Source organism: Panthera tigris, chromosome A3, assembly GCF_018350195.1.
Source record: "Panthera tigris isolate Pti1 chromosome A3, P.tigris_Pti1_mat1.1, whole genome shotgun sequence".
Lineage (NCBI taxonomy): Eukaryota > Metazoa > Chordata > Mammalia > Carnivora > Felidae > Panthera > Panthera tigris.
The window spans coordinates 1234084-1251731 of NC_056662.1; the positions used below are offsets into that span (position 1 = coordinate 1234084).

The 17648-nt window shown below is 53.5% G+C and overlaps 1 protein-coding gene across 2 annotated transcripts; it reads left to right on the forward strand.

Annotated features, from left to right (window-relative positions):
- The first annotated feature begins 1476 nt into the window (after positions 1-1476).
- TCFL5 (transcription factor like 5) lies at positions 1477-17556 on the forward strand. Of its 2 annotated transcripts, none has more exons than XM_042979964.1 (6): positions 1477-2153; positions 3206-3392; positions 3658-3820; positions 5192-5438; positions 7544-7685; positions 16787-17556. In XM_042979964.1, exons 1-6 carry the CDS (start codon positions 1477-1479, stop codon positions 16907-16909), a joined length of 1539 nt encoding a protein of 512 aa, XP_042835898.1. In that variant the 3' UTR covers positions 16910-17556. The 2 variants fall into 2 exon arrangements, with proteins under 2 accessions (XP_042835898.1, XP_042835899.1); XM_042979965.1 differs by having other exon boundaries at positions 5195-5438.
- The last annotated feature ends 92 nt before the right edge of the window (positions 17557-17648 follow it).

A 17648-nucleotide genomic window follows, 5' to 3' on the forward strand; every position in this document is an offset into this window, starting at 1 on the left:
TGTGCCGTGCTGTTTCGGCCTAGTCCCTTCTCCCGGCCCCTCTCAAATTCGATTTTCTTGCCCGTTTGGGGCAGAGGCTGCTATTTGCTCACAGGAGCCACGGCTGGAGACCTCACTCCCCGCATGCACGCCGGCTGCGCGGGGATTCTGGGTGGGGTTCACAGCTCTGGGGGGCTGCCTCCCGAGGGGTGGGCGGCACCCCTGGGAGCTGCACTTAGACTTTAGAAAAGCACGTTTGGTATTCTCTTCACGTTTTACTTACAATGCCAGTTCCAGTGAAGCGACATCATTCTCGCATTCCACCTCTAAACAAAAGAGGCCTCGAAAACTGTCTGCAGGAACCCCACCCAAATGAGAAACAAACACACGTGGTAGGTGGCCAATGGTCTTTACTTCCAGTAAGTGAAAAACCAAATCGGATATAATCTTGATTTTACTTTCTCAGCGACACAGCACTCTGTGATTTTGCTGTTCAGCGAGGTCTTTTCAGCAGCAGCACGCGCATCAGATGGGGCTCCTGAGAAAGTGGCTTCCGGGTCCCACCCAGGCCTGAATTAGAATCTGCTTTTTAACAAGGTCCTGGTGACTCTGTGCACATTGTGGTCTGTGTTGGTGCCGCGCTTGGAATCTTCTCAAAGGTTTTACCCGCGTCCCTCTGTGTATTTAGCGGCTTTGTAATTTCGCTTTTTAAACTTCCATATTTCAATCACCTCTAGCTAATCCCTGTGTCTGGTGTGGAAATAAGTGCTCTAGCTTGGTTTGCTTTTTTTTTTTTTCCAAAGGATTAATCCGCTGTCCTGATATCGTTTATTGAGGAACCCACCACTTCCCTCCCGAGGACGTTTTAAGCGGGAGAAAAGCCTTAAAACCACGTGCACGGTACGATCTCGCATGTGTTCACAGAAACGACGCGGCAGAGGGGCGCTGCGCACTCGGGGAGCACGACTGCGGTGTGCTCCGGAATGCGGCGGTATGACCGACACGTCACCAGGCTGCAGACCTCCTCCTCCCCGCACAGGTACCTCGCACAGGTACCCGGGGTAGGTGTGTAGTACCTGTGAACGGCTAGAGCGCACGCGCCCGCCGGGCCCCGGCCCCGGCCCCGCCCTCGCCCTGCGCGCGCATCCCCCGCATCGCCCCGCCCCCGACCTGCGCACGCAGCCCACCACAGCCGCTCCCCACCCACCCGCACACCTGCGCGCGCAACTCCCGTGGCACCGCCACCGCCCTCTCCGCCGTCGGGGGCGGGGCGCGGCGCGGCGCGGCGCGGCGGGCAGCCGGCCAGGCGGTTGGCGAGGGTGGGGGCCAGGGGGCGGGGCCTCGGCCCAGGGGGTGGGGTTTCCGTTGCGGGCGGGGCGGCGCGGCGCAGGCGCGCCGTAGGCCCAGCGGTTTCCCGCCCCCCACAACGTCGCCCGGCGACGCCGCGCCGGCCCGGTGCCCGCCGGCCCCGCCGCGCGCCCCGCCGTTGGCGCCGGCATGTCGGGCCCCGGGCCGCGGGAGCCGCCGCAGGCGGGCGGGCCGGCGGGCCCCGAGGGCGCGGACGCGGCGCCGGGCGAGGCGGGGCTGAGCTTCACGACCACCGACCTGAGCCTGGTGGAGATGACGGAGGTGGAGTACACGCAGCTGCAGCACATCCTCTACTCGCACATGGAGGCGGCGGCGGCCGACGGCGAGCTCGACGCGCGCCTCAGCTCGGCCTTTCTGGCGGCCACGGCGCCGGGCGCGGCGACGGCGGCGGGCGGCTTCGCGGCGGCGGGGGGCGCGGCGGCGGCGGCGGCGGCGGCCGGGGGCGCGGCGTCCGTGTACCCGGTGTTGTGCCCGCCCGCGCTGGCCGACGGCGGCTTCGCGGGCGCCGCGCCCTGCCTGGGCCACGTCGACTTCCAGGAGCTGCGCATGATGCTGCTCAGCGAGGCGGGCGCCCCCGCCGCCGCCGAGAAGACGCCGGGCGCCGACGGCCCCGGCCCGGGCGCGCCGCGGCCCAAGGCGCCCGACGGCGGCGGCGGCGGCAAGGAGAACGCGGAGGGAGCGCCCGAGGCGCGGGCCAAGTCGGCCGTGCGCGTCCGCCTGGAGGACCGCTTCAACAGCATCCCCGCTGAGCCGCCTTCCGCCCCGCGCGGCGCCGAGCCCCCCGAGCCCGGCGTGGCGCTCAACAAGTGGGTGTCCACCCCGGGGCGGCCGGGCGCGGGGAGGGCGCGGGGGGGGGGGGGGGCGGGCCGCGCCGGGTCTGCGCGCACAGGAGGCCGCCAGCCTCCGTCGGGGTGCGGACCGGAAGGTCCCGTGCAGAGGCCGAAGTCTCAGTCTGGGTGCACATGCGGACCCCTGGTGAGGAGGCCGCCGGCCTGGCTGTGACTGGTATCTGCGTGGCCGGGTCTGGGTAGAGACCAGGTGATCTGGTGCAAAGCCAGCGCCACCGCAGCTTGCGTTTTAATATGGATTGGGCCCAGCTGGGTCTGGGCGCAGGTCAAGTCAGCCGCTAGAAAGCCCCCAGCCTCCTCCCGGCTGGCATCTTAACAGGGGGCCGACTTGCAAGGTTCTGTGCCCTGTGCAGGTGCCGGTGAGCAAGCACTTGGGAGTACTGAGTACACACCCCAGAGCGTGGGCTTCTGTGGTCAGCGCTGTCTGCACGCGGAAGGGCTAAGTTCCAGTTGAGATCGGTGTGCCAGTGCTTCTGAGCACCGGATTACCCGCCTGCGTGTCAGGAGAGGTGTGTTTCCCCCATGTTGACTCAGGTTAGCGGTGTCTTCACTGCGCGCACGGACGCAGCCTTGTGGAAGGAAAGCGTCTTGTCCTGAGGCTTTGACCACAGAGCGTAGCTTCTCCTGCAGCCAGGCCGCCAGCCCGCCAGTCCTGCCCCAGGGGCGACTCCTGGAGAGGAGCGGCCCGTGTGCTGCGGCGGCTCCTCGGCTTTCTGTCCGTCCCTAGCCAGTGGTGGTCCCCATTTCGCCCTCAGTCATCAGAGTTTGGAGGATGGCCAAAACAACAGAGCAAGAGAGATTGTCAGTGACACACAGCCTCCCGATCCTCCGTGAGGAAGAAGCTTGAGCTTGTGCGCCGCGGCACCAGTCGGTGATTGTTCGCCAGAGGTTTCCGTGATGAGGGGCATTCGTTCACCCTAACAGACTTGCGCGTTCTAGAAAAGGTGATTGTACCGCTTCGGGACATTTCCCGCAACACACTCGTCACATGTTTTTTTTTGTCTCGGCAGTTTGGTCACTCTTATCCGACATCCTTCCGAATTAATGAACGTCCCTCTTCATCAGCAACAAAACAAATGCACGACGTTAGTGAAAAATAAAACTGCCACCGCGGCCACGGCCCTGCAGTTCACGTACCCCGTGTTCACGGCCAACGCCTGCTCGGCCAACGCCGGCTCGAACCCGTCGCAGGTGCAGGTAAGGGGACAGTTGGTCCCGCTTTGCTCTTTTGTAGCGAATGGATCTGAGTTGAGTTCATTCGATCTGAAGGATTTCTCTTTCGCCGAGCTTAATAACCCTTAACGTCGAGAGTGTTTATGTGGTCGGGGAATGTCTTAAAATCCTCTGTGTAGCGCATGATGTCTTTGGCGTGATTTCTGTGGAAGTGCATGTGCTTTGTGTGGAATCGAGGGGACCGACTGGGTCTCATGCTGATAAAGTTCCTGTGGCTTCGTTTTTCCAGAGCTCTAGTAACCCATGTTCTATACTCGAAGCTGCCAAGCATCAGGATATTGGATTGCCTAGAGCATTTTCTTTCTGTTACCAGCAGGAAGTTGAATCCACTAAACAGACTCTGGGCGGTAGAAACAAAGCTTTGCCTGAGCAGGTTTGGATTAAAGTAGGAGGTAAGCCACAAAGGGGAGCGGGCGCTGCCCTGATGTCATTCTGGTGGGGGGGAGGTTTGTAAACGTGACATGGTCTTGGAGGTGTATTTCCACGTGGGGGACTTTTCTTCACTTTGAACTTTCTTTCGAATTCCAAACATATTTGTACTTAGTGTGGAAACATTGAGTTTGGAGGCTCCTCTTGCTAGCGATCTCCGTGAACGGAAGAACGACGGGCTTCCGTAAACTTAGCGTTTCCTGCAAGTTGCCGAAAGCACTGAATAGCGTTGTTTTTGTTTTTTTCTTATTTTATATTTCACGAGTGAGCCAGGAGTCTGAAACCTGCTAAAAGCTTTAGGAGACAATCTGCAGATGGGCAGAGGATTGAGTTGGGGACAAGAGGCCATAAGGTGATTCAGAAGGGTTTAGAAATAAACTGCTGAAGGCAAACCTTGCTCATCTTGAGAGTGAGCTCGCAATCCCTTTCTCCCTGGGAGCCAACTATTTTTTGACTCACTGGACGAGATAACCCCAAGGTTTTCCAGAGCCGGCGAGGGCAGGAGCGACGGAGCCGCCGAGGCAGCGGGCAGTTCTCGTGGTTCGGCGTCTCCGTGCAGAAGCGCGTGTTACCGTTTGCAGAGTTAAAGGTTGCTAGTCAGACCGTGTGCTAAGTTCTCAGCTTCAGGAACAAAGCGTTCCCAGCACTGAGCTCCCCACCGGGTCCCCCGCTCTGAAAGATGTGGTGGTGACTCCTGTGCCACAGATTTATTTGGCTTTTGTTTGGCATCCTGAGAACGCACACCCCGCACGTGTTAGCTGGGGGCCTCCCGCTCTGCGTGTGACGAAATTTGCCGCGTTCCTCCAGCAGAAGTCAAAGCTAGGAGGTGGTCACTCCTCGTGTGGGCAGAATCGCTTGTGAGGTGAGGGCATGTTTAACCGTAGGCCACCTACGTTTTGTCTTCTGGGCACTGCGGTTAGAGTATCCGCTGTCACGTTAGAATAATTGCATAAAAGAAAATCTTCTGGAGAAAAAAAATCTTTTTTCATTCTGAACGTCAGAGAAGTTCAATAACTTCTTGGTTTCTCCGTTCGTAGGTGGTAGTTAACATCTGCTGATTAACAGGGGACCTTTGGCAAGGTTGTATTGATTACATAATACTCGGAGTGTTCTCGTTTGGTTACAGATTCATGTTCAGGTTTGTGGTTTGAACCTTGGAGCTTTGTGTACAAGTTCCTGGAGTAGGTGCAGCTTTTCCTGTTGAGTTCTGTGTGTCCCTTGCTCGTGAATGCGTATGTCTGGAGTTGAAAATGGCACCAAAGGTACTCAGCACTAATGGGAAGAAGTTAAGTAAAATAAAAAATTAAAATACACTTTCTTCTTCTTTTGCAAAGAAGAAGCGCTATGTAAGCAAGCAATAAATAAGAGGAACCGGAGTAGAATTCGTCAGCTGGACACAAACGTAGAACGAAGAGCCCTTGGAGAGATTCAGAACGTGGGTGAAGCTTCCACCGCCGCACAGGGCGCTTGGCCACCCGCGGAGTCCTCGCAGGCAAACCTCGGGGAGCAGAGCCAGAGCGGGCCCCAGGGAGGAAGGTCGCAGCGCAGGGAGAGGCATAACCGCATGGAAAGAGATAGAAGGTAACTCGTGTGGTTGTTCGTCAGCACGCAACTTTATTCCGGTTATTAGCGGTAATAGGCAAGTTATTGATGAGACAGCAGTTTAGTCGATTCACAATGTGTTCAAAGTGGAGAGAGGTTGGCCAGAGTGAATATTGACTTTGTTTTGCTAGGGGCATCGGGGTCCCCAGGACCACCTCCCAGGTTTGATGATTCTTTAGGACTTAGGGCTTTGATTTATTACAGAGAAAGGAACCTGCAAAATTACCAAAGGTGCTGGGTGGGGGATGGGCGTCCAGTGAGCTAGTTGTAGGCTCCCAGGTGTCCCCTCCCAGGGGACTCCCAGATGCACTCAGCAACCCCAGCACCAGCTGTGGCCAGCTGGGAAAGCTCCTGAGGGACTCAGGGCCCCGAGATTTTCTTGGCGGGCATGTCATGGAGGCATTCCTACCTGCCAAGCAGCCAATCCCAGGACCCCAGGAGAAGAGCCGATGCACAGCATAAGCCGTGTTTACGCGCACGTTGTGGGTGCAGGGAGCCCCTCCTAACTAACGGTGCTGGGAACCCCTGGAATCTGAGTGTCCAGATGCCATCAGGGGCCCGCCTTGTGAGTAGGCTGCTGGGAGATGGCCAGGGTGCACAGTGGGGCACTTCGCTTTGCCTGGTTCTTTTAAGAATGTTGGGAAGGAAAGGGGTTAGAACTGTCGTTCTATCTGCAGGTTTTATTTAGAATCTGCAATATTTTTTTGAATATTTATTTTTGAGAGAGAGAGAGAGAGAGATTGACAGGGCATGAGCAGGGGAGGGGCAGAAAGAGGGAGACACAGAATCCGAAGCAGATTCCAGGCTCCGAGCTGTCAGCACAGAGCCCGATGCGGGGCTCAAACCCACGAACCATGAGATCATGACCTGAGCTGAAGTCAGATGCTTAAGTGACTGAGCCACCCAGGCGCCCTGAATCTGCAATTTTATGTAGAATCAAAAGGTGGCTAGTTTTTCTCTATTACAGCTGGATTTTTACCTGATGTTTCCCTAACATAATTAACATAGTCATTCATTGAGAACTTTGTACCAGTTTCCTTTTTATAGCATGCGGCAAGGCAGACGTTCAACTATGAAGGGCGAATGTTGACCCAAGGCGACTTCTTTCCTTTTAAAAGGATATATTAGAGCTAGCTGCCCAGCTAGATCTCCTTCATACACAGGTGCGCTCACACCCACTGGCACACACACACACTCACACACTCTACTTGAAGCGCTGTGTCAGCAAGGACTTTCGAACCAGAAAGGACATTTTTCCTATTCTGTTATTTATCACATAAACATTTATTTAACACCTACTATGTGAAGACCCTTCTACCATATGCTGACAGCGAGAGCTTAGATTTTTACTCTGCCTTTTCGTAGTTTAACAGCCTGCAGAGGGATCACCTCTCATCTGAGTTTCTTATCTACAAAGCAGAGCTGGCTACCACACGGATTGGAGACAGGATGAAACACGTGTGTATGTCACACGTGTCTGCCTCTGTGTAGAAGTTAGCATCTCGTAAATGCCAGCTGTCACGTTGACCTCATGAGATCGCTACGACAGATTCTGAGTGTATGCTTGGGAAGATGGGCAACGAGGGTTGTATAAGCTGGTAATCGGGAAGAGCTAAAAATGGTGTAAATCATGAGACCACTTGGGATGTAAACGATCTCCAAAAAATGAATGATCTCTCAAATGACTGGGTTTTGGGGCATTATCAGACTGGTCGTGTGTGATCCTTTTGACCCGGGGTCCCTTGCCGATCATAGCTGCAACCCTGAGCTGTGGGTGAGCTCCTTGGCCCAAGGAGAGCTGTCCACCCAGAGAACCCCCCACAAAATTTTGCTTCGCGTTTCCGGGGCTTGGGTCCATGCTTGGTCTGGAGACTGGAAACTGGCCCTTGCTCCTGACCCATGAGAAGTCCGTGGAAACCCCTGCAGCAGGTCGGCCTTGTGGAGGAGGGCCGCATGGTCGTGGCGGAGCGTGGTCCTGAGCACGCACTCGGTGGCCGGGCCACAAGCAACACATTCAGACATTTGCTTTACTGCTTGGTATTGCTTCTGCTTCTCTGGGTGATCACTTTGGATTTTGACCGTAGGCGCAGAATCCGCATTTGTTGCGATGAGTTGAATCTTCTAGTCCCCTTCTGCAATGCCGAGACAGATAAGGCAACCACGCTCCAGTGGACCACAGCGTTCCTGAAGTACATTCAGGAGAGACACGGAGATTCTCTTAAGAAGGTCAGTATTCGGAGCAGGTAGATTTTTCGAATTTTATAAACTTACCAGAGATCTTAACTTATCCTTCTTTCCCTGAGATATCCCAGACTGTTCTTGCTGGAATCCAGTGTCAGGTACTGAGTTCACTGAGAACAGAACTCCGCTCATTAATGATGTAGCTCTTCGTGTATCGAAATAAGAATCACGGCCGGGGTCCGTTCACTGACGCACGGTGTAAGTGACTGAGTATTGGTTGTCAGGTCATAGATCGAGCGCCTGCTGTGTGCAGTGGATTGTGGGGCTTGAAGGGGTGTCAGAGACCTGGGAGATGTGGTCTTTCGTTACCCTCTGAAAACTTTATGATGGGATGAAGCAAGAATAGTTAAGGGAGAGACAGATACGTGTTAAATAGTCTGGAATTCACGTGCGCTCAGAAGGCGGAGAAGCGAGACTCTTCGGTGGGCCGCGTGACCGGGGACGACTTGGGGGCTTCGGAGCCCAAGCATCTGGCTCCTTGTTGCAGCCAGCGCTGCCTTGACCCTGTCTGTCCAGTCCCAGGGGCAATCGTAGCGAGCGAGCGTGGCTCCGGGTAGGACCGAACGCGTGGTGTGAATGGGAGTCCGGCCGCCCCTTCCCTGGTGGTTCAGATGGAAGAACGGAGGCGTTCGCGGCTTTGGCTTCAGTGCTCTGCCTCGGGGGGACCGCGGCTGCAGGTACTGGCCTCAGAATGCTGGTGGCCAGGGGGAGTGGTGGCGAGGCCTCAACGAGGCAAGCCCAGCGCCCCGGCCCCGCTCCTTGTCGAAGCCGTCGTGTGGTTGCCGCTGTGGGCTCAGCACCCGTTAGGCGCTGAGCTGAGGTTGGCGCAGAAACGTGGAAGCCTTTTAGAAAGAGCCTCTCGTGTCTAGATCCCGGAAGGGCCGGGAACCGCAGGCGGTTTTCCGTTTCCCTCGTGTCTCCGCACGGCAAGGCTCCGTCCTTCCGTTGTACGTTGGCCGCGTTGTAGAGCAGCGTTTACGTCCCGTCTCTTCTAACTGGATCACTTACGGTTGTTTATGATGCACTTACTCTTTGACATTACGTGTTGGAGATCGACTGTTAACTTTGATAAAATGAAGCTTTTATGTATTTTTGTTATTATTTAATTCCAGTTAGTGAACACACAGCGTGATACCAGTTTCAGGTGTACAACGTAGGGATTCGGCACTCCCACACGTCCCCCGGTGCTCGTCACGACAGGTGCGCTCCTTCATCCCCTCACTTATTTCCCCCGTCCTCCGACCCCCCTCCCCTCTGGCGACCGTCGGTGTGATGTGATCTCTGTAGTTGAGGGTCTGGTTCTTGGTTAGTCTCTTTATTCCTTTGCCCATTTGTTTTGTTTCTTCAATTCCACAGATGAGTGATATCATACAGTATGTGTTTTTCTCTGAATGACATGTTTCACTATCATACTTTAGTTCTATCCACGTCGTTGCCAATGGCAAGCTCTTACTCTCTTTGATGGCTGAGTACTGTTCCACTGTGTGTGTGTGTGTGTGTGTGTGTGTGTGTGTGTGTGTGTGTGTATCCACCACATCTTTATCCATTCGTCAGTCAACGGACGTTTGGGCTCTTTCCATAGTTTGGCTATTGTCGATAGTGTTGCTGTAAACATCGGGGTGAATTTGCCTCTTCGAATCAGCATTCTTGTAGCCTTTGGGCAAATACAGGGAAGTGTGACGGCTGGGTCGTAGGGTACTTCTGTTTTTAACTTCTTGAGGAACCTCCGCACTGCTTTCCAGAGCGGCTACACCGGTTTGCATTCCACCGGTTTGCAGTGCAAAACGGTTCCTTTTTCTCCGCATCCTCACCGGCAGCTGTTGTTTCCTGAGTTGTGAGTCTGAGCCGCTCGGACAGGTGTGAGGTGGTGGTATCTCAGTGTCGTTTTGATCTGATGAGGAGTGATGTCGGGCCTCACGTGTCTGTTGGCCACTTGTGTGTCGTTTTTGGAAAAAGCTTACGTACGTTCATATATACATATGTGTATATATGTGTGTTTAAAAATTGATATTTGTTTATTTAGAGAGCCCACGCACATTTACAAGTGAGGGGGGGGAGGGAGGGAGGGAGGGAGGGAGGGAGGGAGGGATAGAGGGAGAGGGAGAGGGAGAGACTGAGGAAGGGAGAATCCCAAGCAGGCTCCACACTCACTGCAGAGCCTGATGTGGGGCTCGATCTCATGAAGCACAAGGTCGTGGCCTGAGCCAAAATCAAGAGTCAGACATTTAGCCTGCTGTGCCACCCATGCGCCCCAAGCTTTTACATGTTTGAAAATGATTTTAATGTTTGCCTCTGGGTATCTATTAGTAATGAATTACTCGTGTAATTTATTCAAACGTATTGAAGGTGCTTACAACAACGATAAAAATTCGTTAACTGTCTTTGTATATACCCAAAGATTAAATAGGTTAAAACTTACAGGTGTTATATTTCACATTTCATATACATTATGCTTCCTGGTGTTTCTGAACTTAGTTACGTTGAATGTGTGGCTTGCTTCTGGGTCAGATTCTAGGGCCGGTCAGGAAAGGGGCTGCAGGGACGTCGGGAAGCACTTTGTTGGGTTAGCACACAGCTCGCCAAGCAGGGTCTATGGCTGTTTCCTCGGTAACCGGTCTCTCTTATTCACCTATTTCTGTTCTGACAGGTAAAATACACGAGAGTCTTAAGTGATTTTCCCGAGTTGTGTTGTTTGTTTATTTATTTATTTATTTTTTTATTTTTTTAAATTTTTTAACGTTTATCTATTTTTGAGACAGAGAGAGACACAGCATGAACGGGGGAGGGGCAGAGAGAGAGGGAGACACAGAATCGGAAGCAAGCTCCAGGCTCTGAGCCATCAGCCCAGAGCCCGACACGGGGCTCGAACTCACGGACCGCGAGATCGTGACCTGAGCTGAAGTCGGACGCTTAACCGACTGAGCCACCCAGGCGCCCCTTCCCGAGTTGTTTTAGTACACGTTTCGTTCCGCAGGTCACTGCACCCAGGCTTGTTCAGGGTGCCGGGGGTTCACCCTTCGAATGAGACCAAGAGCCTGCTGGCCGAGCGGACGATGCAGGGGCGTGTCGGTCCTGTCACGAGGAGAGCTGCTCTGTGGGCCCTGCCTGCAGCAGGGGTGGCGGGGGGTCTGGAGGGTCGTAGGCAGCAGTGGCATGTCAGCCTTAAAAGCAAAACAGCCGGTGGTTTTACTGGCAAAGTGAGTCTCGGGGGAACGAGGAACCGCCACGCAGGACACGCAAGCTGCGGGGAACACAGGGAAGGCCCGCTCTCTTAGGTTTTAGGGGGAGATCGGGGCGGGTCGTTTGGGGCGGCAGTGTGCCGGAGAGGAGGGGGAGTCAGGGTTTGGGGCGGTTTCTGGCTCCGGCAGGCAGTGGCCGGGGCGGTGTTGCCGGGGCAGGGGGGCGGGGGCGCCGAGGCCTCCCGCGCCGAGGCTGGTCTCGCCGGCCGGCTGTGGCGCCCGAGCCCCCGCCAAGGCGCCCGGCTCCGTCTCGGGGGGGGGGGGGGGGGCCTCCTGTGCCCGTCCCCACGGGCGCCATCTGATCGATGTTTCGCGCGGGGCCCGCCGTGGGCCGGTGGGGGAGGGGGGGGCGGCCGGGGCGGCCTCCGGCCTCTGGCGCAGACGTGCGAGGCTTTCGGCGCCCAGGAGGCACCAAGCCGTGTCCAGAGGGCGACGGGGAGATGAGTCTGGGGCTCCGTCAGCAGACACCTGGTTCCCTCGGCGCCCTTTCTTGTTTCTTCGTTAATTTATTTCACTTCCAGCGTAGTTACCATACGGTGTTGTGTTGGTTTCAGGCCAGTTTGTGTTGTTTTTCTAACGAACATACACACAGTACAATGAACACCTCCGCACCCGTCACCCGGGGTCGGCGTTTACCGTGTTTACGTCACGCACTCGCGTGTTGGCCGCGCAGTTTCAGAGACGCTTCCAGGCGTCGCGTCTCTTCACCTCTAGGTATTTCTGGACGCGTCTCCTGGAAAATTCTCCTGCGCACCCCCCGTGCCGTTACTGTGCCTCACGAGGCTGATCGCCATGCTGGCATCAAATAGTCCATATTGGCGTTTCCCCGGAATGTTTCAAATGACTTTCGTAGCGGTTTTCCTTTTTTCCTCCAAACCCGCACCCACCCATGGATTGATTATGTATTGCGTTTAATTACGCTTTTAAGTCTCCTTAAGTTGCACCCACTCTGCCCCACCTCACGTTTGCTTACGATGACGTTGAGGTTTGGGGGAGATGAGGTCGGGTGTCTGTAGAACTCTGAATTTAGATGATTCACTTTATATGGGGAATTTTGATAGAATTTCAAACTTTGAGAAAAGTTCCAAGATTTGTACCGAACTCGGCGGGTGCCCGCCAGCCTCACTCAGAGTCACCAGTTGCTAACGTCATAGCCCGTTCGCTCTGTCGTGCTTGATCTCTCGTTATATACTTTCCTGAACCGTTTAATAACGACTCGTAGATACCTCAGGACTTGTGTATTTTTGAAGAACAAAAGCCTCGTCTTACGGAACCGGGATACGGTGCTCAGACTCAGGAAATGTCACTTCCGTCCAAAACTGTTGTCCGGCTCAGGGGTAACCTCTGGATTTGCCTGGATTTGCCTGTTCTCCCGATAATGTCCTCTGCAGCTTCCCCACTGGTTATGAGGAGCCGTCGAGAGAGAGGACCGGGAATCTCAGCCCAGCCGCGGGCGGCCCCTCCCTCTGCACCTCCCGCCCCCTCACAGCCCCCCCCCCCCACTGCCCACTCTCCCGGCAGCACCACCACTTGGTGCTGCGGGAATTCCTGCCCCCACGTCCGCCAGCCTCTGACTGGTTGGTTCCTGTTTCACCAGTGACGGGCACCCTGAGTTAGTCCGTGGCCCTGGGGGTGACGGCCGACAGGCTGACGGTCTCCCCAGTTGGTGCGCAGCATCCCCCGGTCCCCTATTGACTGGTGTCCCCCCTCCCCCTCCCGCACACAGACCCCTCCTTCAACCTTCCAGACAGGAACATACCCCCTCTTTGGCTCTGAAGGCGAGGACAATCACCTGGCCTGGTGGGTGGGCCCTGGTGGCCCCGTTGCAGCTCTGTCCCCCCTCTGCTCCTTTGTCACTCTGAACCTGGGTGCCTGTGCCCGAGTCTCCGTGAGCCTTGCTGCTCTGTCAGCATTTGGGGGGCGGGCAGAGTCAGTGGTAGTGTTTTCTCGTTTTTTCTTTTATGTCCGTTATTTCAAAGCGTTACCTATTCTGTCATTTTTTTAAGGTTTTATTTTTTTCTGTCGCACTGAGGTAAAAGCATTTGGCTTTTTACTTTTTCTGTTTTTAAAGCAGAGGTCTCTGGCTACTTTGTATTTCATTTCATTTTATTTTTTTAAATTTTTTATAAGTTTTCTTTATTTTGAGAGAGGCAGAGTGGGGGCGGGGGGCAGAGAGAGAAGGAGACAGAGAATCCCAAGCAGACTCCATGCTTCCAGCACAGAGCCTGACTCAGGGCTTGAACCCACAAAACGTGAGATCGTGACCTCAGCCGAAACCAAGAGTCAAATGCTCAACCAACTGAGCCACCCAGGCGCCCCTGTTTTTCACGTTTTCGTATTACGTTGTCATCAATGAAGATGGTCTGTACAAAGAAACCATTTTTGAAAGTTTGTTGAGACTTCCATCGTGACCTCTTCTGTTGTCAGTTTTTTAAAGTTTTGTATTTATTTGGAAAGAATGTGTATACTCCATTCGGTGGATTCTGTGTTTGTTAGGTTGAGACTATTCGTGGCGATTCAGACTTTCCCCTCCTGCTCTGCTGTGTGGCACGCCTGTCCCTGCCCCAGACAGGCGGCCGGTACTTTCCCTTCCCGACTTCCTGGTGCAGCTTCCTGATGGGTGCTCGGAACCATCGCCCTCCTTCCTCTTAAGAAATACGCTTTGTTTTTGTAAGGTTATCTTTGTTTCTATAATCTCTACACCCAACATGGGGCTCGAACTCACAACCCCAAGGTCAGGAGTCACTGGCTGTTCCTTACTGAGCCAGCCGGACGCCCTGAGAAATGCACTTCTTGTGTTTGGCTTCTCTAGTATTTGCACACTCTGGCCAGATATCATCAAGGTGTCTTGATGAGCTGTAAGACTCCCTTGAAACTCTGCCGTTTCACTCAGGCTTTGTTGAAGTAGATGCCGACTGAGAGGGGAGAGTGGCAGTCGCCCACTAACTTCTGGCCTACAAGGAGGCCTGGCGATCGCAGCCACCCCGGTGCCTCGTGATTGAGAGCTGGGACCCCGTGGGCATCCAGGCCACACCAGCTTACCCGCTGCCCGCACAGATGCCCAGCACAAAGGCGGAGGCCCGGCACCAGTCTCGCAGCGTGGACACTGGTCAGGAAATCTCTGGAGTGCTTTCTTACATCGGAAATGATTGTTTCCTTCTTTGTGGCTTTAATTATTCCCAAAGGGAAATTCTGCCTTTTCGGTACAGGCAGATATTTTCTATTTGGGCTTTGGGTGTCAGGATATAGGAAACTGTCAAAATACGGTTCATCTTAAATTGCATTGAGACCCTAAAACCTGTTAAAGTTCGGGAAGAAAATTAGAGATATGTGCAGATGTAGCGGCTGAGTGGGATAGTCGTTAGAAATGACAGGTGGCCTTGGTCAGATGCCACTTTGAAGGTGGACAGGTGGCGTGCCCCAGCCATTCCAGATGGTTCCGAAGTTAAACTCGTTCAGCAGAGTACTTCTTCCCTTTCAGGACGTGAACTAAATATAAACCCACTACAGCCCAGCAACAAAAGCAACACAATACAAAAACAAAGGATTCGAGCACCTTTTTCCAAAGAAGGTGAACAAATGGCCAGCAAGCGCATGAGAAGATGCTCGCCATCTCTGACCGTCAGGGAAATGCGGGTCAAAACCACGTGCAAGTACCACTTCTCACCGTCACGTGTGGCTGTTACAGACAAAATAGGTGCTCGCAGGAGGTGCAGAGTTGGAACTCGGGGCTGCTGGTGGGAATGTCAGATGGTGCGGCTGCTGTAGACGGTTGTCTGACGGTGTCTCAAGAAGGTAGCCCTAGAATTGCCGCGCGATCCGGCAATCCCTCTTGGGGGTTATGCACCCGAGAGACTTAAAAGCAGGGACCCGGATGGACGCCCGCATGTCAGTGTTCACAGCAGCTCTGGTCTCAGAGGCCAGGATGTTGGAGGCGGGCCCGCTGCCTGGCAGCGTGCGTGCGGAGGGCGCTTGCTCAGCCGTAGCCAGAGAGAGCCGTAGGCAGAGAGGGTTGCCGCAGCACGGGCGCGGCTCGTCGCCGCTCTGAGTGACGTGAACCAGTCACAGGAGGACAGACGACCCCTGGGTCCACTTCTGTGTGGCCCCTGGAGCTGTTCCATTCGTAGGGACAGAAAGCGGGCTGGTGGGCAGCGGCTGCGGGAGGACGAGAGTCATGTTTGACGGGGGACACAGTGTCCGTGTGGAAAGATGAAAAGTGGTGGTGATCACGCGACACTGTGAAGGCAGTTCGTGTGCCGGATTAAACCACATACAGCGGTTAAAACAAAATGTCACGGTATGTATTTTTTACTGTCACAAAACCTTTAAGCCTAGACTCAGCGGCATAAGAATGCTATGCTTAAAAAACTCGTGGAAATGTGTCCGTGCACAAACACGGAGAGAACAGAATACCGAGCTCCTGTGTTCCTGTGACTCTGCTTCAGGGCCAAGATCGCCTCGTCTGTACTCCTGTCCTGCCTCCCTTGCGGGACTATTTTATTTTAAAGCAGTTGCAGACCTAACATTTTAATTTAATTTTTCAATTTACATTCAAGTTAGTTAGCGTGTAGCGCAACCAGGATTTCAGGAGTAGGTTCCTTAGTGCCCCTTCCCCATTTAGCCCATCCCCCCTCCCACACCCCCTCCAGTAACCCTGTTTGTTCTCCATATTTAAGAGTCTCTTAACATTTTGTCCCCCTCGCTGTTTTTATATTATTTTTGTTTCCCTTCCCTTATGTTCGTCTGTTTTGTCTCTTAAAGTCCTCATATGAGTGAAGTCCTATGATTTTTGTCTTTCTCTGACTAATTTCGCTTAGCATAATACTCTCTGGTTCCATCCACGTAGTTGCAGAGGGCAAGATTTCCTTCTTTGTGATTGCCGTGTAATGCTCCATTGTATGTATACCACATCTTTAGCCATTCATCCCTCGATGGACATTTGCTCCTTGCTCTTTATTTCTTGAAGAGACGGAACACTTTGTCCATAGGACGTCTGCCTTCTGCGTTGTGCAGACCCACGATCCCGTTTCCCAGAGGCTGACAAAGATCTGGCTGTCTGCACTTGCCTTCTTTTGTGAGCTTGGGGCTGACCCTGTGCTCGGGACAGCCAGCCTGCCCCAGCCACGAGAGCTGAGGCCTTGAAAAGTTCCTGGAGGCAGGACAGCGTGAGCAAGGGCCGTGCCGACGGTACCACGGGAGCCAGATTTTAGTCTTACGGGTGCAGAGGTAACCCCTGACCCCAGGCCTGCCCCGGAACACTTGCTGGTGTGTGTGGGGTAGGTCATGGGTACGGTGTCTGTGTGGGGTGATGGAAAGTTCTGGAGATGGATGGTAGTGATGGCTCTGAAACACTGATGTCCTTAATGCGACTGATGGAACACTGACACTAAAGGGGTAAAGTGGTATATTATGCTACGACAGAAAATCTGTAAGTATGGCTGCTGCTTTTAAATAAAGAAGGCTTTATACTATATTCAGGCATCATGAGACTCTATTGGAAAGTTAAAAATACATGTAAATGTAACGGAGAAAAATGTTTGAATCCTTTTTATCCTGTACACCCCCTTACGAGATGGGACATGAATTTGTAGATGACGCCTACATATCTTGAAGTAATTTAGCTCATAATTTCAACCTTCTTTGTTTAATTTTTTAAAGGTTTTTTTCATTGTAAGTACTCTCTCCGCCCCACCACGGGGCTCGAACTCACGACCCCGAGATCAAGAGCCGTGCACATTGCACCGACTGAGCTGGCCAAATGCTCCCCCCAACACACAACCTTTGTGTTGTGGAGATAGTTTCCGTGTCTGTAAATTCAGTGCATTAACAGTCATTTCTCAACTTCAGGAATTTGAGAGTGTGTTTTGCGGTAAAACTGGCAGAAGGCTCAAGTTGACCAGACCGGACTCCTTGGTGACGCGTCCTGCACAGGAGAGCCTACAGAGCAGCCCAGCCATGGACGTCAAGTGACCGGCACCGACCTCGAGTTCCCGGCAGTGGCGGCTGCCGCCCGGGGCCCCCAAGCGTCTGTGCAACCCAGGAGCCCCGGCGGTTTGACTCTAGGGGGACGCAGGTCAAGTTGATGGGCCTCCAGTGGGGACGTTAAAGCACGTTGTATAAAGATGTTTGTCTAGAACAAAATACTTACTAGTCATTTGTGTCCTCTTAGACCATTTGGGGATGAAGACGTTGCCAATTGACAAGAAACTTCTCAATTACCTGCCTGATTCCATCATGTTTCTTAACATGATAACTTTGAAAATTACCATCCTTTGTAATTTCCTTAGTCTTAAAAGGTATATTGCTTTTTACTTATTTTATCTGCATTTTAAATGTGCCCGCTTAGCAACTGGAACAAGTTAAATTTTTCTTAATTAGAAGTAGTTTGGAAATTTCACTCTTTTGTTTCTCCCTCCCCTTGTACCGACTCCATTCACACAGGACCATGTTGTGAGATGTGGTCCATTTCCAGCCTTCCTGCTGGACATTTTCCAGACTCCCTTTGAAGCCATTTTTGTCCGTAAATGAAATATCGTCACAGTGGGTTACTTCACACCCTGATTTCCATATTGAGAGTCCCTACTTTCTGTGTAATAAACTCTAGTGTTTGGAACTGAGTTTTTCAAATGAGTGGCTTTATTTATCACAACAGGTAATAGCAGTAGACTTTCGTGCAGTACAAAGTCACCTTCAATAAATACTGTTAATT